At 40.9% G+C, this 23,860-nt stretch overlaps 1 protein-coding gene across 4 annotated transcripts in view; it reads right to left on the reverse strand.

Moving 5' to 3' along the window:
* Window positions 1-23,860, reverse strand: part of LOC144506414 (SR-related and CTD-associated factor 4-like) — a 108,374-nt gene that overhangs the window by 29,098 nt on the left and 55,416 nt on the right. For 2 of the 4 annotated variants that reach the window (XM_078232494.1, XM_078232495.1), the window contains 10 exons: window positions 21,589-21,672; window positions 9,959-10,003; window positions 9,669-9,830; window positions 8,669-8,804; window positions 7,253-7,392; window positions 5,774-5,923; window positions 5,457-5,551; window positions 4,989-5,109; window positions 867-1,037; window positions 690-781 (listed from right to left, as the gene is read on the reverse strand). In XM_078232494.1, the coding sequence (XP_078088620.1) occupies window positions 690-781; window positions 867-1,037; window positions 4,989-5,109; window positions 5,457-5,551; window positions 5,774-5,923; window positions 7,253-7,392; window positions 8,669-8,804; window positions 9,669-9,830; window positions 9,959-10,003; window positions 21,589-21,672 (1,196 nt within the window). The remainder of the gene's footprint in view (window positions 1-689; window positions 782-866; window positions 1,038-4,988; window positions 5,110-5,456; window positions 5,552-5,773; window positions 5,924-7,252; window positions 7,393-8,668; window positions 8,805-9,668; window positions 9,831-9,958; window positions 10,004-21,588; window positions 21,673-23,860) is intronic. The other 2 variants (XM_078232497.1, XM_078232498.1) reach the window with 1 other exon arrangement.

Genomic DNA, 23,860 nt, shown 5'->3' on the forward strand with positions numbered 1-23,860 from the left:
ATGGGCCGAATGGCCTCCTTCTACACTGTAGGGTTTCTATGATTTCTATGATTCTATGCAGAAGGAGGCCAGTCAGCCCATTAAATCTGCAACTACTCTCTGACAGAGCATCCTATCCAGGCCCTGTCTCCGTAACTCTACATATTTACTCCACTAATCCCCCACTAACACTCACACCCTGGGACACTAAGGGACAATTTAGCATGGCCAATCCACCTAACCTGCACATCTTTGGAGTGTGGGAGGAAATCGGAGCACCCAGAGGAAACCCACGCAGACACAGGGAGAACGTGCAAACTCCACACAGAAGGCTGGAATTGAACCCGGGTCCCTGACGCTGTGAAGCAGCAGTGTTGATCACTGTGCCGCCCATGACATGGGAAGAATAGAAGGCATAGGAGCAAATGGCATGGGTGGAATGGGCGGGAGAGGGTAGTTTGGGAGGGATAGGTTGATGCAATTAGTTTAGTACACTAATTTGACTGCCAATGCTTGCAGATCTAGGCTAATTTAACAATGATAAAAATAGATACAGGAAACCAACTCAGACGAGGGAACATGGATGAGAAACTATGCATCATGAACTACTTGTTTACTTTTATTGAGATCATAAATTTAAGATGTTTTAAGTAAATGGACAGATTGCAAGTATTTGACGCAAAATACTTATTAAGCTTTGTTTTACTAACCTCGATCCAGACCGAGTGCGTGATCTTCTATTTTCAACACTACGACGTTTGGTTTCCCGTGTGTCAGGCTTTTCAATCTCCATATCTACTTCCTTCGAATCACAAGATTATGACCATTAAATTATGACCCTGAAAAGTAGTTCATATTACAAAATTATTTGTTGTGTGAAGACTCACCTGCTGCTGTTGTTGTTGTTGTGGTGGTGGCTCACTTGGAGTATGGTAGTCTTGCTGAAAAACAGGCTGTATAGGTGGTGCTGGAGGCATAGCAGGCTGAGGCATAGCTGCAAATGGATGAACAGGAACCATCCCAAATGTTGGTAACTGTCCATTGGGAGGTGGGGGCATCTGAAATAAAATGAAGTAAATTAGTATCTATCTTTTTAACAAGAATAATGCAAAAAATGTACTAAAAGTACATTGTTGTGAGCTAAATGAAAGTTCGAACACTAGATTTAACAGTGTAATTTGCAATGATAGATACTTAAAGACATATTAAATGGGGAAGGCAAGATAAGCAAGAAGGAAGATTAACAGATTCCCCAGCTAGAAGCTATGCGATCTACCATCACTGTATCTGGAATACCACCTATTCAAAGGTCAGCTTCAATTTTCTTAATTGCAGGGAGAAAATAATTCCTTTGTACCGTGCAGAAAACAAAATACACCGTTTTCAATAAAAAAAACTCTTTGGAAATTCCCAGACTATTCCTCTTTAAACTATGGTACCATGCTTCAAATTAATGAGGAAGAGACTTGTTATCTGGCAAATCAGCCAAGGATCAGATACCCCCAGTCCATTCATACACTTCTGAAATATTACTAAAAATAAGTCACCATCTCTTCACAATAAATTTTCCACATGCCAATGCTTTTCAACTCTCAGATGGCTCCTGAAGAACTCAATAGAAATGTGAAAATTGGTTGCCGTGCGAGATATTTTATTTCACCAAATCATAAAATCTCTTTTCTCCATGTCAGCACTTTTACAACTAATCTACAAAAATATGAACCATTCCAGAAAATCAAAGTCTCTAGAAGGGTAGTAAAAAAAAAGTAATGCTGTTAAGAACATTGCTTTGGCGGCACAGTGGCTAGCACTGCTGCCTCACAGCTCCAGGCGACCTGGGTTCAATTCCGGCCTTGGGTCACTGTCTGTGCAGAGTTTGCACATTCTCTCCGTGTCTGCATGGGTTTCCTCCGGGTGCTCCGGTTTCCTCCCACAGTCCAAAGATGTGCGGGTTAGGTTAATTGGCCATGCTAAATAGGCACTTAGTGTCCCGGGAGCGTAGGTTAGAGGGATTAGCAGGGCAAATAAATATGTGGGGTTTCAGGGTTAGGGCCTGGGTGCGATTGTTGTCGGTGCAGATTTGATGGGCAGAATGGCCTCCTTCTGCACTGTAGGAATTCTATGAACATGACAGCAGGAAGACCATTGTAACTCAAGAGTACTGATTAATACATCTGAAAGATTGCCTGCGCTGAAAGGATCTTCCTTATTCCAAGCAATTCTCAACTTTATGGCGCTTGCGTTATAATGAACTGCAATTCTAATCTTTACAAATTGATGCCCTGCTTTGACTTTCTGATGTCAGTTTCAACTTTATGATGCTCGCTTTAACATGATGCCATGCCAGTGAACAAGTTCAAATGTTCATACCTGCGCACCAACGTTCTGCACTGCTCATCTCTGTGACTAAGTGTGCAGCACTATATTTCTGTATGCATTTTTAGCTTGTGATTTTTTATGTCTACATGGTTGTTATTTACAACCATTTTGCTGTATTACTCATCTGTAATTGATTAAGTACAAAATTTTGGGTTATTTTGGTGAAAGTAAGGTATCGGACCTTGGTTCTCTCCCCGCCCCCCATGAGAAAATCATTTCCGAGTTACAACACTTCGACTTCAGTTGCTGTTTGCATGACACAGTTGTGCTGTAAGTTAGAGGACTGTCTGTATTCAAATAGTACTATTCTATACAAATATTGTATCTCTTCATCAAGGGAAGGAAATAACCTCCTTTAAGAGGTTCCTATCATACTTTACACATTAACTAATATCCATTATTTGTTACGTAACCCACTTGTGGATTACTTCCATTGGTTCTTTTATTTACAGTGAAAGAAAAAAGGTCATTGTGTGAAGTTGCTTGTACAATTTGATTAAGTATCAATACTTGCAACTATGAAGGGTAGATGATGACCATTCTCATGGCTCATCCTGTCACATGATCTTAAATCGCAACTATTGTCATCTCAAAATGACACCAAATGTGTAATTAAATCGACCTACTGACTGAACTCAAGTGTAACAGTACTGCTGGAGATTTTACTACAGCAATATGTGCCAAGCATGCTAATGATCTCCAATGTTGACAAACCATCACTTGTACAGTGATCCTTTCCACTGCTCCCTTCTACTCAACCGTGTTTGGCAACTTCCACAGTCAACTCAGGCCAACAATCTTTAATAGTGGCATCCAAATTCCTGTCAGTGGAGTTTGAAAAAAGCAGACTTAAAGACACACCAAAAGTCAGCTGACATGATCAGGTAGTTTCCGTCAACAACCAATGACTTTAACTGATATCCCCTAGGGAAGGAACTCTGACACCCTTACCTGGTCTGACCTATACGTGACTCCAGACCCCAGCAATGTGGCTGACTCTCACCTACCCCCTGAAATGGCATTGTAAGCAACTCAGTTCAAAGACAGTACGGATGGGCAACAAATGCTGGCCTTGACATCAACACCTGCATCCCATGAAAGAATAAATTAAAAAGAGGCCTGATGATGACACTACCTTGGCCATGTAAAACAGAAATCTATTTGTCACAGATTTTAAAAATTTGGCTGTTGGCATTACTGGCAAACCCAACGTTTATTGCCCATCCCCAATTGACCTTAAGCAGGTGATGATGCTTCCTGATCAATGTCGTAGATTCCCAGTGATTTGCATTAGATGGAAACCTACTTCTACTGATGTTACCTTCAAAACCGCAAAAGACCACCACATTAACGGTCCAGCTCAACACTCATCATGCAAACTGAGCCCTTATAATTCTCCTTCTGTTGCATGGGAGCAAACCAGGCCCAAATACCCCTCCTACTTTTCAGTCATGCTTGACCACATGTAGACAACACCTTCAGAATCACAGGAAAAAAAGGTCAATCTAAGCCAGAAAGTCACCAGGCCCAAATGAAGAGCAGATGTTCAAACCCTTCATAGGGCATCAATTGCTCTGGTATGTTCTACAGCTGACTACATGTTCTCCCACAAGACAACTAGGTCCACGTGTCAAATTCCTTGGGGGATGTGCAGTTGAACTCTACTATTATTATATTATGGAATTAATATTACTATTATGGAATTAATACCAGGCACTTCTATTGACAGCAACATCCTGGCTATCTGTGCTTACGAACATCACAGTGTAAATTTGCAGTCCCAAAAGAATATAACTACTACATCAGCAAAGATATATCCATCCATGCCAACCTGATCAACCTGTTAGCTTGCTTTAAACCTGGAAAGTAATTCCGGACCATCGCTGAAGCCCCTTACCTCTTGATGACAGATGGGTGGAAGAACAACATCATACCAAATAGGTTGACTAAACAACCTAAAGGATCAAACCATCCTCACAAATAATACACAGCCTTAGAACTGGTCTTGGTAGATGTCTCCACCTTCTCCCACAGATGGAAGATTAAAGCAGCTCCATCATGCAATTGCAGGGTTTTTAATTGGAGTCTGAAGCTCATCATGGAAACATGTCCCTCAGAGTAAATTTGTAGACAAACTACAAAATGTTCACATATTATAGTGGAAGCTTTTGCCTGTTTAGCTGACTTAAAAATAGCATTTGATTTGTTTTTGCTACTATCATATGAAAGAAGAAACAACTAGAAATGTGGATTCTGGTCAGATGAGCGCTCAAGAATGTGGAGATACGCACTGTTTAAAATGGGGAAAACTATTAAACTTGTCTTTCTGCTCTCGGTTAATATAATCAAAGTTTAAGTCAGTATCACACATAATATTCATAATACTGGCATGTCTGCATATCCTAATGTGGTAACAATGTATGTAATTTATCTGACTGAAAAACATTCTTATTGCAGGCCTATGAGCTGCACAAGATTTCAAACCTTTTGAGCGGGATTTTCCAGCCAGGCTCACTTCAATACCTGAAAATCCCGCCCAAGGTCAACAGACCTTTGCATGGTCCTGTCCCAACCGCTATGATTCCCACGGCGGACAGGATGGGAAAATTCCGGCCTTTGTATTCTCTAACCTGTTGTTGCAATGTCTCCTGCTGGAGTCCCATCAAAGTCTGCTGAAACTGTTCCATATTTGGCAGTCGAATTCCAAGCTGCTGATACATGGGTGGCTGCATACCTTCCCCAGAGTAGCCACTATCATTAAACAGATACAATATTACTAAGTTAGTTCAAATTCATATGCTCAGACAAGCACTTAAAATAAGCACAAAATGGTCAGAATTCTTCCTGATAAACTATTTTAATTATTTTCATAAAATAAACACCTTACAATTTTTTCCAATAAACTTAATTAATAATGCTAATCGCATGATGCCCATCATGATGAAAACATGCAAGAATTACTTCAAGTTCAATTCAAGTTATTTAAGTAATTTTGTAAAATATTAGATTTTTGTTACAAGTAAAAACTCATCTCCATGCAGGATTATCAGCACGAGCCTAATTGCTTCAGTCCCCTCAACAGGTTTGACAATACTTACAATGAAGTCTGAGCTGGAGGCGGACTGGATTCTTCCTTCTTCACATCTTCAACTTGTTCTGGCTCATCATCGTAATCAAATCGGTCAAGCAATTTCTGCAGTAAAATTGACACAATTTGTCAAAGCTTCATTTTGGCCCCACGTATTGGGATATGCCTAATGTGGAATTATTCGACATTGAGCAACCATTTTACAAATATGACTGGCTACTGAATTATAGAATGTATGAGATGATTTTGTTATAAGGTAGATATCTATGAAATTCTGCTAACAAAATAAACATTTGATTTGCAGCATTCTTGACTGTTTCTGCGTACCTTGTCAAAGGTAGCCTTTTGTTCTGGAGGCTGTGCACTGGGTGGCTTCAACTGAGCCGTCAAGGCCTCCACTTGGGACATGATACTATTATCCACAACAGGCGACTGTGGCTTTGGAGCTTGCTGGAAATTCTGTAATATCTGCTGTATCTGATGCAAAAACAAAGTTCAGTATACTTATTAACACATCAAAGGTGAAATTCAGTGTTGACATCATAGGTTCTAAAACAAAACGAAACAGAAACATAAAGCCAAACAACAGTTAATCCTTCAATTTATTTTGTAAATGCAGCTACATATTCTTGTTTTTGATGAACGGTGTTACGAATTCTGGGCTTTTTAAGAGTTATGTTTTAAATTACCTCCTCTAATAAAATGGAGCAGCCTGGAAAAGGGTACGTGACCTCATACTAAATCTACCCAGAGACAAACCCGCACAACCTGCTTGTTATGGAGACAAAACTCAGGCCGTAAACTTACTGAAAGTAAGGTGCAAGTTTTAAGACATTGACACAAAGGAAGAACCTTTGCTTAGACTCTCAGTCAGCCAGGCAGATTTGAAGAATAACTGATACGGCTATTCCAAGAAGGGAAAAAGGACTGTTTTTGGGTGAACTACCAACCGGAGTCTTGGTGAGGACAGGGCCCTCATTCAAGAAACAAAGCTGATGGAGAGCAAAAGTACAAGGATTCTGCAGAGGATACCTTGCTTTGATTACGCTCAGAAGATTTGCTTAAAGGACACCAGGATTCACCCTGGTGGCGATGGGAGAAAATAACCTGTTAAAGCTGTAAGGAGCTTGGAATTTTAAGCACAAGTCTACATTTCTGCTGAGAGTATGGTGAAATGTATAAACGTGGCATGAGGTTTTTGGTTGTGTTAAGAAACAAATGGAGAATATATTTTCTGTAGTTCAGTTTTTGCCAACTAGGTCATGTTTAGTGATTATGATTTTAGTTTGCTTGTTACAATAAAAGTCTTCAAATGTGAACTCTTGTGATGTAATCCTTTCCTTTAGTCACTGGAAAATTTATATCTCTTTTCAAGAGAAACTGGTCTTTTTGAGTCTCCCATGACAGCAAAATCAACTGCACTTTATACTATTTTCAACCTTGCACTAAAGTACCTTGAAAAAGTTTAAAATCTCTTGCTCTGAAGGAATGTGAGGTTTTGTTATTAAGATCACAGTATGTAAAAACTTACAAATCAAATAAAGCAGCTGCTACATTTTACACGATTTATCAAATGAGAAAATTTGCTTTTCTCCCCAGTTATTGATGAGGTGGAGCCTCCATCTTTCAACTCAGTTCAGTTAAACAGCAAGCTGACTCACCATAACCCACAGAAAAGAGCATTGATAGATGATACGTTTTGCAACAGACTGCAATACCTACCTTATGTTTAATAATGCGATGATTCAGTCACAGTATTGTCATATTGCTCAGAGTGTAAACAATACACACCAATTTAATTTTTACCTGTGCTCCTTGCGTTGATTGAAAAAGCTGAGCTACGGCGACAAATGCATCCGAGTTTGGTAGTTGCTGTTGTATCGCAGACAAAGGATCAGAAGTAATCTGGGGAATTTGTGCAGGTGTAGGGGGAGCAACAGGAGGACCTAGAAAAGGCAAAAGCACACTCTTAAATATACCGGAACCACATTCTTCTACAGGATTTAGTTAATACTATGGTTGAGAAGCAAGCAGACTAAAGTGACCTTTATCCTGAAATCTTGCTCTTGCACAGAATGCAAGCAAGCTTATATTCAAATTTCAAGATGTTTCTCTCCCATTGACTCAGCCCTCTGGTTACGGCCTGAGCAGTTAAATAGACCCCAAATTCAATCCCTAATCTGTATCAGAGACAGCTGCTTTCAAGGAGAGTGGTCTCAATATCGTCAAGTTAGATCAGAAAAATATGGCAGGGTTCTCAATCCTAATCGTTATTGAGCAACTGCAGGATTTGAGCTGTGAACATCCAGTTATCTAGTTATGAACAGGACTGGTCTTGGATGGGTTATCCCACAATCCTGCAGTTTGTTAGAACTCAAGTTCAAGGTTCAGAAATGGAATAAATATAATCATGGTAAGGTACCAAAGGCAACCAGCCATGATGGAACTCTTCCACAAGAGATGGAGGATGTACAATAAACATTGCCCTCCTGAACTGCAGGAAGGGGGAGATTTAAGTCAGTTTAATTGTCCTGTTACTATTGTTCCAATGAAGTCAATTGACCTGGAAAAACATTAACTCTGCTTCTCCCTTTATCTGAGTATTTCCAGCATTTTCAGTTTTCAGTATTCAAAGTATTTTGCTTTTCCATCCCTTACCTAATTGGAACTTCTTAATGCTAACACCGGATATCAAATGTGGAATTGCAATATCAATTATAGGATTACAAAAAGTTAATTTTTAAACAACTGTTTAACCTACTCATTTACAATCTGTGAAAACATGTAAACTATTGGAAAACTTCCAAAATGTTACTTTTATATCCCTATACAAATGACTGCGCATGAAAAAATTTACTGAATTAGCTTCACTTCTAGTATACCCTTCTCCACTTTACAAAATATGCATTGGTATTATTTAATAAGTCTATTCCATATACCAATATGGGTGACCACTATCCTCACGGCAGATTTAAAAGCGTTGCCAACTTCTGAATGTCAAGTTTCAAATCCTAAAGGATTTCATATCTAATCACCCTGTTGATAATTGAAAAAACTCTTTACAATGAGGTTGGCTGATTCAAGCATTATACAGTATGCAGAGTAGTCAAAAAAAAAAATCCGTTATGGAACTAAGGTATAATAGTTCATGCTCCAGGAAGCTGCCATCTGCATTGTATTACTTTTTTTTTAAACGAACAATTCATCAGAAAACATACTTACTTGCATTATTATTATCAGTATTCTCCAGTGCAGGTGGAGCAGAAGTTGCAGTTGCCATATCTAACAATGGCTGTATAACTTCAATCTTGAAAACACAATTCTTTTGCCACAGGTTCAATACGCGAACTATCTTGCTCTATTAAACACGAACAAACAGTGATTCATCAGACAGATGCACTCAGTTACAAGCAACATAATGTAACTGCAGTGTTATATTCTTCCCACATGTTCACTATGTTAGCATTCACTGCCTCACCCCAGTGCTAACTTAGAACTTCCTCATTCTGCTAAATTTGTAATTCCTGATTCAGGTACTGAGACATGTTATATTAATACTGGGTGTAAACATTGGAACATTTTAATGTTCTGAATGCGTGGTGGTACTGTTTCCAATTTAAAAACATTTTTGAATGGTGCTAATTCTGACACATAGAACATAGAACATTACAGCGCAGTACAGGCCCTTCGGCCCTCGATGTTGCGCCGACCAGTGGTACCAATCTAAAGCCCCTCTAATCTACACTATTCCAATATCATCCATATGTTTATCCAATAACCACTTGAACGCTCTCAACGTTATAAGAATTTTGAATATAATTTGTCAGGCATATTTGAAGAAAAAAATTTATTCCAATACACCACTTATGTCAATACACCTCAATAGCATCGCCACCTGTGGTACTACTTGTAACCAATGGTACATCGTCTAGTTTTATCCAACATTAAGTAGTTTCTTCTGACTAAGTTTGGAAAAACAAAATCTCTGGCTGCACCACTGTATTTTTCATGGTTCCAATAGACATGGCATCAAAATTTTACCCAAGCACCACCACAATGTCACTGAAATCTTATTGACAACAGTGGAGAATAACTTGGGGGGGGGGGGGGGAATCTAATTTTAGGAGCCTTGATAAAATCCTTCCCCAGGAAAACCCATTCCAGTACCATCAGCCCATACAGCAGACTTAAAACTATCTGCTGCCTATCCCAACGGTCTTACCTTCTCATCAGATGGGCATTTATATAAATACTGGAAAGTCGCAGTAATATTTTTACTAAACCGTGGCCCAAAGACATCCTTTTCCGCCCCAAATTGATGACGTGATTGACGAACAATTGAGTCGACAACATACAATCCTGGAACTTTAAATTCTGGCTTGCACTGCAGGATTAATATTCAAAATGGTACAATTATTAATTATCCAAATCGACATAGGAAAAAATGTAAAAATGCATTAGTACCAATTAATTATCCGACTTTCAGGAAAACTATTGAAGAATATTTCTCACCTTTTTGATAAACTTCTCTACAATCTGCACAACATGCTTGTAAAGCTGAAAAATGACAGCAATTCATTACAATTTAAACTTTTTACTCAAATCAGTTGAAATACACTATACCACATGGAACTAAGCAATGCAAAACAATGGTTTGACAAAGGCATTAAATACATATACAAAGAACATTTGAGTTATTCTGGGTATGATCAGATTTGCTGTGTGGAATTTTCAATTTGCTTTAGCCTCATTGTTGTAAAATATTTATGCTTTTTACTTTGCATTCTTCTTTCAATGGAGAAAACAATCTGAGCCCAAATTATTCAAACAGCATAAAATTAGCAGATCCTGAAATTTTCAAAAACTTGAATTTCAACTTCAATTTATCCATTTCCCCTTTTATTCCCAATGTCTAGTGGTGTGTGGGAATATTAATTCTTCTGAACAGAAATATATTTGCACACTGGAAAAAAATAATTTGAAATAGTATTAAACCCCAATATTTATCGCAAAAGGAGAAAATCCTATATTCCTTGGACTGCTCATCACTCGCGTTTCCCTCTATAGCCCAACCCTATCTCCTCCTGTTATCAATACCTAAAAAAAGCCATCCTCCAATTCACTAACAATTGCACTTTCAAAATCCCAATTAGCTAGTCTTTGGCCCTTCATTCACCACAACATTTCTGCATCTGCTATACTAAACTCTGCCCTCACCTCCACCTTTTTGCCCCCGTTCGCAACTGGCCACTGTCCCCGAAACAGTCCTCATCCCCAGTTACTTAAGTCCAAAGGAGACAAATCAGAAAGGATATGGCGCATAACTGGTTTGACCATCGAATGCCAGATCTGGCTGGACCAGAAACAGTATTGGATCATACTCTCACCTATACAACTGCTCATTATTCCAGCGCAACCCTGGAATGTTGAGATAATCTCCAGTTTCTTTTCCTGATTGCAGTCTTCTCAAGCCCCCCTCCTGCGACCCCTTCATCCTTACACCCAATAAATGTGATGCAAAAGACTGACCCATCTCCAAGTTCCATTTTCTCAACTTGGCCTGTCTCAACTCATCTGCTGGTGAAAATCTCCATCCACAACGTTGCTACGTTTATACTTGACTATTCCAAAGCACTCCTGGTTGGTCTCCCACATTCTATTCTCCAAAAACTTGACATCATCCCAAACTCAGTAGCTCGTGTCTAACTTGCATGAAGTCCCATTCCCATACCACCCCTGTGCTCATTAATTTACATTGGTTCCCAGTCACGCAACATCTGGATTTTAAAGTTTTCATCATTCTTTTCAAACTCCCCCCATGGCTGTAACCATGTCTACAAACATGGATAGAAATAAACTTTCAAACAATATTTTGTACATTAATAGAGAACTGAAATAAATTGCACCTTAGTACAAACATACTAAAATGCAAACCAGTTGAAGCAAAGACATTGGACATTTATTTACTCATGGGATGTGGGCTTCACAATCGAGGCCAGCATTTATCGCCTATCCTTAATTGCACTCGAGAAGATGGAGGCGTGTTGCCTTCTTAAACCGCTGCAGTCCATGTAGTGTTTGAAAACCCAGAGTGCTGTTATGAAGGGAGTTCCAGGATTTTGACCCAGCAACAGTGAAGGAATGGTGATATAGTGAGACGATACTGTGCCTTTAAGAAATGTATTTTAATCATGTTCTTTTGCAGGATTTTGTAGACATCCTGTTTTCTGTGACCGGTGTCCTTTACTGCTGCTGAGGCGGTATAACTGATATCATGCTGATTTTAATCTGGACTAATGTAGTGTTCTTGGATTTTATGGTCCTTTGGGGATTGCTGAGTGGAGCTTGATTTGGTAATGATCAACATGCCTGGGGACAGTTTCTTTCCCCCCCACAGAAAAGTCCAAGTTTTAGTTTTGGTTCTCAGTTGCTGTTAGAAGCTGGTGGAAGAAGGCAGTGACTCTGTCTCCCTCTCTAGAAGCTTGTCGTAAGTTCCAGCACTGAGAAGCCTCAGAGATTTAATCCGACATTCAAAGGACCAATTCACATTCGGTGCAAAAAAAGTTGAAAATCCACCATTACGTCAGCACACTTGCTTTGGTGCCAAGCCTAGAGAAGGACAGTATTACGGTGGCAGAAAGGACATTTGATGAGGACTCGTCTACTGAGGTAGTATGGGCTGAGGTTAGAAACAGGAAAGGAGAGGTCACCCTGTTGGGAGTTTTCTATAGGCCTCCGAAAAGTTCCAGAGATGTAGAGGAAAGGATTGCAAAGATGATTCTGGATAGGAGCGAAAGTAACAGGGTAGTTGTACTGGGGGACTTTAACTTTACAAATATTGACTGGAAAAGCTATAGTTCGAGTCCAATGTGTGCAGGAGGGTTTCCTGACACAGTATGTAGATAGGCCAACAAGAGGCAAGGCCACATTGGATTTGGTACTGGGTAATGAACCAGACCAGGTGTTAGATTTGGAGGTCGGTGAGCACTTTGGCGATAGTGACCACAATTTGGTTACGTTTACTTTAGCGATGGAAAGGGATAGGTATATACCGAAGGGCAAGAGTTATAGCTGGGGGAAAGGAAATTATGATGCGATTAGGCGAGATTTAGGTGGCATAGGTTGGGGAAGGAACCTGCAGGGATGGGCACAATTTTAATGTGGAGCTTGTTCAAGGAACAGCTACTGCGTGTCGTTGATAAGTATGTACCTGTCAGGCAGGGAGGAAGAGGTCGAGTGAGGGAACCGTGGTTTACTAAAGAAGTTGAATCTCTTGTGAAGAGGAAGAAGGAGACTTAGGAAAAGATGAGACGTGAAGGCTCAGTTAGGGCGCTTGAGAGGCACAAGTTAGCCAGGAAGGACCTAAAGAGAGAGCTAAGAAGAGCCAGGAGGGGACATGAGAAGTCTTTGGCAGGTAGGATCAAGGAAAACCCTAAAGCTTTCTATAGGTATGTCAGGAATAAAAGAATGACTAGGGTAGGATTAGGGCCAGTCAAGGATAGTAGTGGGAAGTTGTGCGTGGAGTCCGAAGAGATAGGAGAGGCGCTAAGTGAATATTTTTCATCAGTATTCACACAGGAAAAAGACAATGTTGTCGAGGAGAATATTGAGATACAGGCTATTAGACTAGACGGAATTGAGGTTCATAAGGAGGAGGTGTTAGCAATTCCGGAAAGTGTGAAAATAGATAAGTCCCCTGGGCCGGATGGGATTTATCCTAGGATTCTCTGGGAGGCTCGGGAGGAGATTGCAGAGCCTTTGGCTTTGATCTTTGTCGTCATTGTCTACAGGAATAGTGCCAGAAGACTGGAGGATAGCAAATGTTGTCCCCTTGTTCAAGAAGGGGAGTAGAATCATCCCAGGTAATTATAGACCAGTGAGCCTTACTTCTGTTGTGGGCAAAGTTTTGGAAAGGATAAGAGATAGGATTTATAATCATCTAGAAAGGAATAATTTGATTAGGGATAGTTAACACGGATTTGTGAAGGGTAGGTCGTGCCTCACAAACCTTATTGAGTTCTTTGAGGTGACCAAAGAGGTGGACAAGGGTAAAGCAGCTGATGTGGTGTATATGGATTTCAGTAAAGCATTTGATAAGGTTCCCCATGGTAGGCTATTGCAGAAAATACGGAGGCATGGGATTGAGGGTGATTTAGCAGTTTGGATCAGGAATTGGCTAGCTGTAAGAAGACAGAGGGTGGTGGTTGATGGGAAATGTTCATCCTGGAGTTCAGTTACTAGTGGTGTACCGCAAGGATCTGTTTTGGGGCCACTGCTGTTTGTCATTTTTATAAATGACCTGGATGAGGGTGTAGACCAGTGGTTCCCAAACTTTTTTCACTGGGCCGCACTTTCGGAATAAAAATTTGCTCGCGCCACACCGAATTTCTTATTGATTAAGAAATACATTTAAAAAAAAAAACAACTCCTAGCAGTGCTTGATTCATAACATGGAACACAACTACTTTATACATCATGGGACATCCAGAAAGTATAAAACAATGTTTGTTTAAACCATGTTTAAATGTTTCTTTGATTGTCCTTGAATCGTCCTGCCACACTTGCCATCCTCTCTCGCCGCACCCTTTGGGAACAGTGTACACAGAATAGCAATCATTTTTTATCTCACACCATAAAATTTCCTTATGTACCCAGTAAACTAGTCATGTATCAGAAGAAATGGACATTACTTGTCTCTTCCTTCCCCCTCTCCCAGCCCTAGTTTATTATTTCTGGTGTAGAAGGATGGGTTAGTAAATTTGCGGATGACACTAAAGTCAGTGGAGTTGTGGACAGTGTGGAAGGATGTTGCAGGTTACAGAGGGACATAGATAAGCTGCAAAGCTGGGCTGAGGGGTGGCAAATGGAGTTTAATGCGGAAAAGTGTGAGGTGATTCACTTTGGAAGGAGTAACAAGAATACAGAGTACTGGGCTAATGGTAAGATACTTGGTAGTGTGGATGAGCAGAGAGATCTTGGTGTCCATGTGCATAGATCCCTGAAAGTTGGCACCCAGGTTGATAGGGTTGTTAAGAAGGCGTACGGTGTGTTAGCTTTTATTGGTAGAGGGGTTGAGTTTCGGAGCCATGAGGTCATGTTGCAGCTGTGCAAAACTCTGGTGCGGTCGCACTTGGAGTATTGCGTACAGTTCTGGTCGCCGCATTATAGGAAGGATGTGGAAGCATTGGAAAGGGTGCAGAGGAGATTTACCAGGATGTTGCCTGGTATGGTGGGAAGGTCTTATGAGGAAAGGCTGAGGGACTTGAGGCTGTTTTCGTTAGAGAGAAGAAGGTTGAGAGGTGACTTAATAGAGGCATACAAGATGATCAGAGGATTAGATAGGGTGGACAGTGAGAGCCTTTTTCCTCAGATGGTGATGGCTAGCATGAAGGGACATAGCTTTAAATTAAGAGGTGACAGATATAGGACAGATGTCAGAGGTAGGTTCTTTACTCAGAGAGTAGTAAGGGCGTGGAATGCCCTGCCTGCAATAGTAGTGGACTCACCAACATTAAGGGCATTTAAATGGTCATTGGATAAACATATGGATGATATTGGAATAGTGTAGGTTAGATGGGCTTTAGATTGGTTTCACAGGTCGGCGCAACATCGAGGGCCGAAGGGCCTGTACTGCGCTGTGATGTTCTATGTTCTAAGGGTATATGTCTGTGAAATAGTATCTGACATGGAACAACATAAATATCTAGCTGTTAAGGTTTATACTGTGTTGTGTTTCATTCCTGTAACTGGTAAGAGTTATGCTAAATCTTTTTATATTTTAACTGTCTTCTTAAATAAACTTTGTTTGGTAAACATTTCCTAGTGGGTCACCTGAATCATACATGAGGTGAAACACCTTATGCTCATTCATGCCAAAATCAAAGTGCAAAACTTAGGGTCACCTTGGAGTTTCTGACCTGGGTCTTAACAATAGTTCCAAGTTAGGAAGATGAGTGGCTTGGAGGGGCACTTGTTTGAAGAATGTTGCCAGGGCCAGAAAAGTGTAACTATGAGGAGAGATTGGATAGGTTGGGGTTATTTTCCTTGGAACAAAGAAGACTTGAGGGGTGACTTGATTGAGGTGTACAAAATTATGAGGGGAAGAAATACAGTGGAAAGATTTGAACTGTTTCCATGGCAGAGAATTCTAGAACCAGGGAACATAGATTCAACTAAATGGCAGAAGGTGTAGGAGGCACATGAGGAAGAATATTATTTATGCAGAGGGTAGTGGGTGTCTGGAATTTATTGCCCGAGTTGGTGGAGGCAACGAACTCTTAACAAGCAGCTGGATCTACATCTCAAGTACTGTAAGTTACAGGGCTATGGGCCAGGTGCAGAGAGAATGGATTTGAAAGGGCACTTATATTAGAATCGTAGAATCGCAGAAGGAGGCCATTCAGCCCATCGAGTCTGCACCGACCACAATCCCACCCAGGCCATATCCCCTTAACCAAATGTATTTGCCCTGCTAACTACCCTAATACTATGGGCAATTTAGCATGGCCAGTCAACCTAACCCACACATCTTTGGACTGAGGGGGGAAAACAGGAGCATCCGGAGGAAACCCATGCCGACACAGGGGGAATGTGCAGACTCCGCACAGACAGTGACCTGAGGCCGGAATTGAACCTGGGTCCCTGACGCTGTGAAGCAGCAGTGCTAACCACTGTGCCACCATGCCACTTGGATGTCCTCGGGCTGACATGGATAGATGGATCGAATGGCCTCCTTTTGTGCTGTAACTTTTCTATCGTCCTAACTTGCAGGTGGTGGTGCCCCCCCAGTTATCTGCTGCCCTTGTCATTCTAGATGATAGTGGTCATGGGTTTGGAAGGTGCTGCCGAAGGAGCCTTGGTGAGTTGCTATAGTGCATCTTGCAGATTGTACACACTGCTACTGCTGTGTTTCATTGGTGGAGAGAGTGATAGATTGTGAATGGGAGTCAGCCGATGAGTTGACCTGGCCTAACTGAGCATCAATCGGCAGTTTGTTGCTAAGCAAGTGTTCCTTGATAGCATTGTTGATGACCCCTTCCATCACTTGACTGATAATCAAGAGTAGACTCAAGGGTTGGGAATTAACTGGGTGAATTTGCCATAGCCGGGCAATTTCCCACATTGCTGGGTGTTGTTGCTGTACTGGAAGAGTTTGGCTCGGGGAGCAGCAAGTTCTGGAGCACAAGCCTTCAGTACTATTGCCAGAATATTGTCAGGGCCCACAGCCATTGCAGTATTCAGTGCCTTTGACTGTTTCTTAAAATCATGTGGAGTGAATCAAATTGACTGATGACTGGTATCCGTGATGCTGGGGTTATCCAGTAGAGGCCGAGATGGATCATCCACTCGGTACTTATGACTGAAGATTGTAGCAAACGCCTCAGCCTCATCTTTTGCACAGAGGTGGCGGACTTCCCCATCGTTGAAGATCGGGATGTTTGTGGAGGCTCCCGCTCCAGTGAGTTTAATTGTCCACCACCATTCATGGATGTGACACAATTGCAGAGCTTAAATCTGCTCTGTTCATTGTAGAATCACTGAGCTCTGTCTATCACTTGCTGTTTATGCTGGTTGGAATGCAAGTAGCCCTGAGTTCCAGCTTCACCAGGTTGACACTTCATTTTTCGGTATGCCTCATGCTGCCCATGGTATGCCCTCCTGTACACTTCACTGAACCAGCGTTGATCCCCTAGGTGGTAATGGCAGAGTGGGGGATAAGCTGGACGACGAGTTCACAAATTGTGGTCGAGTACAATTCTGATGCTACTAGTGGCTCACAGTGCTTCATGGTTATCCAGTCTCAAGTTACCAGATCTGTTCGACCTGTATTCCATTTAGCAGTGGTAGGGCCACACAATATGATCGAGGGCATCCTCAATATAAAGCTAAAACTTCACAAGGACTGCGTGGTGGACACTCCTACCGATACTGTCACGGACAGATGTTTCTGCAGTAACCAGGAATGGTGAGGATGAGGTCAAACATGTTTTTCCCTCGTGTTGGTTCTCTCACCACCTGTTGCAGACCTGGCCGAGCAGCTAAGTCCTTTAGGATTGGCCAGCTTGATCTGTAGTGGTGAAACTGAGCCACTCTGGGGACAGTGAAGTACCCTATCCAGAGTACATTCTGTGCCCTTGCCACTCCAAGTGGTGTTTAACAAGGGCGAGTACTGATTCATCAGCTGGGGAGTGGTAACGGTGCGTAGTAATCAGCTAGGGGTTTCCTTGCCCATGTTTGACCTGATGCCGTGAGACTTCATAGGGTCCAGAGTCAATGTTGAGGACACCCAGGGCAACTCTCTGCCAACTGTACACCACTGTGCTGCCACCATCTCTGCTGGGTCTATCCTGCTGGTGGGACAGGATATACCCAGGGATGGTGATATCTGGGACCTTGCCTGTAAGGAATAATTCCCTTGAGTATGACTATGTCATGATTTTGCTTGAGATAGCTCTCCCAATTTTGGCACAAGCCTCCATATGTTACTAAGGAGGTTTGGGCAGGGTTGACAGAGTTGAGTTTGCCACAGTCATTTCCAGTGCCGAGATCGATGTCGTGTAGCCTGTCCAGTTTCATTCCTTTGAGATCTTTTAGCAGTTGAATACATCAGAGTTGCTTGCTAGGCTATTTCAGAGGGCATTTAAGAGTCAGCCACATCGCTGTGCATCTGGAATCACATGGAGGCCAGACCAGGTGAGGACGGCAGCTTTCCTTCCCTGATGGGCATCAGTGAACAAAAGGGATTATATTATGACAATCTACAATGGTTTCATGGTCATCATTCGGCTTTTCCGGATTTTTTATTGAATTCAAATTACACCCCAAAATAAATCCACTACAAAAGTATCTGAAATAATCCTGGGGTGGCACGGTGGCCAGCATTGCCGCCTCACAGTGCCAGGAACCCGGGTTCAATCCCAGCCTTGGGTGACTGTGTTTGCACATTCTCCATGTGTCTGCCTGGGTTTCCTCTGGGTGCTCTTCCACAGTCCAAAAATGTGCAGGTTAGGTAGATTGGCCAAACTAAACTGCCCCTTGGTGTCCAAAGATGTGTAGGTAGGGGGGATTAGTGGGGTAAATAAATGGGGATAAGGCCTTGGGTAACATGCTCCATCAGTGAGTTGGTGAAGACTTGATGGGCCGAATGGCCTCCTTCTGCACTACAGGGATTTTATGATTCTATAACATGGTCAAAAATAAAAACATAATCACCAATTTGTCTGAGAGAGAGACCAGGCTTGCTATTTAATACAATTGTCACATGACTAGTAAGCTACATTTATGCTTGAACCATAAAATCCCTACAGTGCAGGAGACGGCTATTTGGCCAATTGAGTCTGCACCAATTCTCCGAGAGCATCGTACCCAGGACATACCCCATTACCCCATGCATTTACCATGGCTAATCTACCTAACCTACAGATCTTTGTACACGAAGGGGCAATTTAACATGGTCAATCCACCTAACCTGCACATATTTGCACTGTGGGAGGAAACCAGAGCACCTGGAGGAAACCCAAAGAGACACAGGGAGAATGTGCAAACTCCACGCAGTCACCCAAGGCCAGAATCAAAGCCGGATCTCTGGCGTTGAGGGGCAGCAGTGTTAACCACTGTGCCACTCCACTTCAACCCTCAAATCAGTAAAGCAGAGTTTTGGAGCTATATATTAGGCAGATACATGAGCCAAGTTCCTTACCCACCTTTGGAAGCAAACCTTGACTCCTTTTCAGCTCTATGGCATCTTAGCATGCTTTGTCAAACTTAAGCATCTTCAAAGCAAACACCCACAACCAAGAACGGCACACCATACATCACAACAAGTGAATGCATGCACAACAAGTTGAAGTATTAATACTTCATACACTTGATATACTGAGGAAAATAATTTTGGTATCTTGGTGCCAAAAGCCAAGTCACACTAAATGATATAATTTTATCAAGTTCCTTGACTCATCTAATCTCGCGGTGTTGTCAGACTGTGGTTGAGTACAATTCTGCTGCTGCTAATGGCTCACAGCACCTCATGGTTGCCCAGTTCTGAGTTGCCAGATCATTATCTGGCATCCAGTTCTGCATGAGCCACAATTTCCTCTAATTAAACAATTGAAGAGTAATGTCATTGTCTTCGACTCTCACCACAAAGTCTATTCCCTGGCCGCGGTCTCAGGCAAAGCCAGACTGTTCAGAACCTCAAGGTCTGGTCTGACAAAGGTGAGCTTCTAACCCACTGTTACCACTGCTCTGTGCTTTTCCTTTGTGATGATACTGTGCCTTTAAGAAGTGTGTTTTAATCATGTTTCTCTGCAGGGTGCATCAGCAGTCCTTGGCAAGTTGTCAACAGTGTTGTCTGTAGCCGGTGTCCTTTATTGCTGCTGAGGCACTTTAACTGATATTATGTTTATTTTTAATCTGGTCTAATGCAGTGTTCTGTGGTTTTAATGTGCCCCCTGGGATTGCTGAGTGGAGCTTGATTGGGGTTGATTGATAGTTTGTGTCAGATGGCTAGGGACAGCTATGCTTCACAGAAAAGTCCAGTTTTGTTTCTCAATTGCTGCCAGAGGCTAGTGGAAGAAAGCAGCATCTCTCTGTCTCTCTCTAGAAGTTTTCTGAAAATTCCAAGGCAGGAGAGCCTCAGAGATTTGATCCCCAATCCCCAATAAAAAGAAGACGATTCAGCATCACATGAGCACACTTGTTTTTGGTGTCAAGTCGGAAGAGGGGCGTATGTCTGTGTATGGTGCTTAACTTGGAACAACAGAGCTAGCTAGCTGCTAGGAGTTATACCATGTCACGTTTATAATTGGTAAAAATTATGCTAACTCTTGTTATATTTTAAATTTTCTTATATATTTCTTAAATAAACTTTGTTTGATAAAAACTTCCTAGTGGATCATTTGAATCATACCTGGAGTGAAACACCTTATGCTCACCCAAGCCAAAATCATATGTAAAACTTAGGGTTCAGGCTAACTTCACAAAACATCTCGGAGTTTCTGGCCTGGGTCTTAACACACGACATCTGTAAAAGCCTCATACTTCCATAAGAGATGTAATTGACAGCAAGTCCATCGGCCAGAAATTCTTCTAATGGTAGATTTATTGGTTTTACTCAGAGATCCATGTGTTGTATATAAAGTAATTGGATAGTGACCCACTGGATCACTAATGCAAGCTCTGGTTTTAAGCAAGGTTAATCACCTCTGATTAGTTTCCAGAATGCCTCTTTGCTACCATCTCATCAACCTGCTACAATTTTACCAAGGTTTATAAACCTGGTCATTTTCCTATGCATTGGCTGCCATTGTCTTTCTTGATGGTAGAGGTTGTGTATTTGGAAGGTTTTATTGAAGGTGGTGTGGTAAGTTGCTGCAGTGCATTTGTATATGGTGTATACCACTATCATTATGTGCTGGTAGTGGAAGAACCAGTGGTGGACGAAGTAAATATTTAAGGTGTTGGAGGGGGTGCCAGTCAAGCAGGCAGCTTGGTAGTCCTGGATACTGTCAAACTTCTTCAGTGTTGTTGGAGCTGCACTCATCCAGGCAAGTGGAGAATATCCCATCATTCTTCTGACTTGTGTCTTGTAATTAGGGATTGGCAATAAAGGATGGAGTTGTCTGCGATGCCCACATGCCACGATCAAATAAAAATACAGAATGGTATTTTTTCTTCCTGTGCACACTGATTCACTCACTTGTGTCTAATCCATTTTGTAAATTTTTGGCTGTCTCTTCAGATTCAATTGCCCCTTTACCATGGCCTCGTTTGATATTGTCTAATAATTAATTAATGTTAATTAAAAAGCATGTTAATGAAAGGTTTCAATATGGATCCCTGCGACATTCCAAGAAGATCCAACTGAATCACAATTGGGCTTTTCCTGGTCAGAAAGTTCCTTCAACTTATCCATGGCAGGTTCAGAGTGCAATGTAATAAAAAAGAAGTTTCATTCCTCACAAAAGTTACTATTATTCTTGTTGAATGCTTAGTTGAGAAAAGAGAACAGAACCTCAAGCATATGCTATTCATTTCTCCTAATTTATAATGTAATCAGAAAGAGATACTCAGAAGGAAAGAGCAAGTACAGAACTAGTTCAGAAAAATCAGGAATAAACTGAAGCAAAATGTAATTTTCCTACCTTTATAGCTTTGATAGCAGCTTTAGTAATAAGGATCATCTTTGCCCGAGAAATTGGTGGCTTTAGTTCCATCAGAGAAAAGAGCTGAAATGTACAAGAAAAGCACAATTAGTATTAATTGACTTGAACTCAAGTCCCTTTTAGATTACTCCTGGATCCCCAAACAGGAGCAGTCCACATACAAGCAGTGAGAATACAGTGCATTCATGCACTGGTTAACACCATACTATATGGCCACTCTTCCTGCTCTATATATTAGAGGGTGAAAAACACGAGTACCAAATAAAGTATATGTCAGAAAAAATTCTATCATGGATCAGCCTTTGTGCATTTCCTACCAAGCCTTAGAGATATAAAAATGACAATTTCTCATAGACCTATCCAATGTTTCAGTTGCTTCACAGTACCAATACTTTCCAAAGACACATCCCTGATAAATCTTTAAATCAATGGATAAGAAAACCTAGTATTTTTGCCTCCCATTCAGCATTCACTTTTTAACCATGATGGTGAGAATATAATTTACTAACAGTTAATTTTCTTCGATTTACATTTGCCATCATTAAACACACTGCGAGGGACAAACACAGGTTAAGAGTCCACTTTCACTCCAGAGTTGATAATCAGCCACATCTCCACAATGTAATTTAAAACATGTTTTCATCTGGAAATAAAGCCACTGCATAGATTTCGTATAGCAGCATGCAGTTTCCTTATCCGCTTTTCTAATGAAGCCATCTCTATTGGGTTGACACTTCCATCACTTATAAGATTGACATATCAAGCAGTTGGACAACTGACACCCAAGTTTAATAAATTATCTTCCTCATGGTATTCTTAGGCAATATCAAAATGTTATCAATGTACAATTATCACAAGAAAATCTAGGTAGTGTATCAACTGTCATATCATCCAATTGTTCCAACATGTGGTTGTAAAAACTGCACAGCAAATACCAAGTTGGAAAAAATCAATTTGGTGGAATTTAAGAATTAATCTGAGCTGGATAAAGCAGAATTTGACCATATATAATCAATATTATTTTTTATTCATTCGTGGGACATGGGTGTCGCTGGCTGGCCAGCACTTATTGTCTATCTCTAGATGCCCTTGGAAGGCAGTTCATAGTCAACCATGTTGGTGTGGGTCTGGAGTCACATGTAGGTCAGACCAGGTAGGGACAGCAGATTTCCTTCCCTAAAGATCATTAGTGAACCAGGATGGTTTTTCCGATAATTGTTTCATGGTCATCAGCAGATTCTTAATTCCAGATAATTTTTATTGAATTCAAATTCCACCATCTGCCATAGTAGGATTCAAACTCGGGTCCCCAGAACATTAGCTGGATTTCTAGATTAATAGTCTAACAATAATACCACTATAGGCCATTGCCTCTCCAACTGAAATTTACATTGTGGTTTTGAATATGAAAAGACTCATTAGAAGCCAAGCAATGATTGTGGTAAATTGTCATTAATCATAAGTTTGACATTTGGCAATAAGCTAATCAGGCACCAGATATCCTTATAACTTCTACAATGTGCACATATAACACAAAATGAATTTCAAAGTTCATATTTACAGAATAAAATTTACTTGTTTCTTAAATATTAATTTCTCAATTACTCAAAAATACACTCAGTAAATGGTTACATACTCATTGATCACCTGAACAGGTGTTTGTATCTGGTATTGTATCAATAGCAAAATCATTGAATAGAGTATTATGGCATTGAATTTCAAAAGGGAAATTCAAGAATTAGTAATAACTCAAGGGCATTTTGTAAAGAATTTGCTAGCATAGCCAAAATATGTCATAATTAACTTTAGTTGTGTGCATCTATAGCTTATCACACCCAAAGCTCCATAAATATTCAAATAGTTTTATGCATTGAAATGCATTTTTACAAGGCTTAAAAAGCACTAAATTGCAAAGTATGTGCAAATTTCTGTATTACATCCGTTAGACCATGGAGGGCATGAGAATTGACCATTATCTTGTTCTCACCCAGCATCCAAGTCCCAATACTCATATTAAGCAGATATGACCCTTGTCGATTCCTGCCTCATAGTGGAAATAAATCTGCACCACTCCAACTGGTGCCCCAAATGAGATCAGCAAACAATAGAGTTCACTAGTCCATCCCATAACCTGCCGATCTCCGATTTGGTACTACACTAGGTGGTCCTTCACTGAACCATCAGCGGAGTTCAGTAACATTCTTCATGAACATGTATATTTAAATAATATTGCCATTTTTGATACGTAATT

The sequence above is a fragment of the Mustelus asterias genome, chromosome 17, assembly GCF_964213995.1.
Source record: "Mustelus asterias chromosome 17, sMusAst1.hap1.1, whole genome shotgun sequence".
In the NCBI taxonomy this organism is placed as follows: Eukaryota; Metazoa; Chordata; class Chondrichthyes; order Carcharhiniformes; family Triakidae; genus Mustelus; species Mustelus asterias.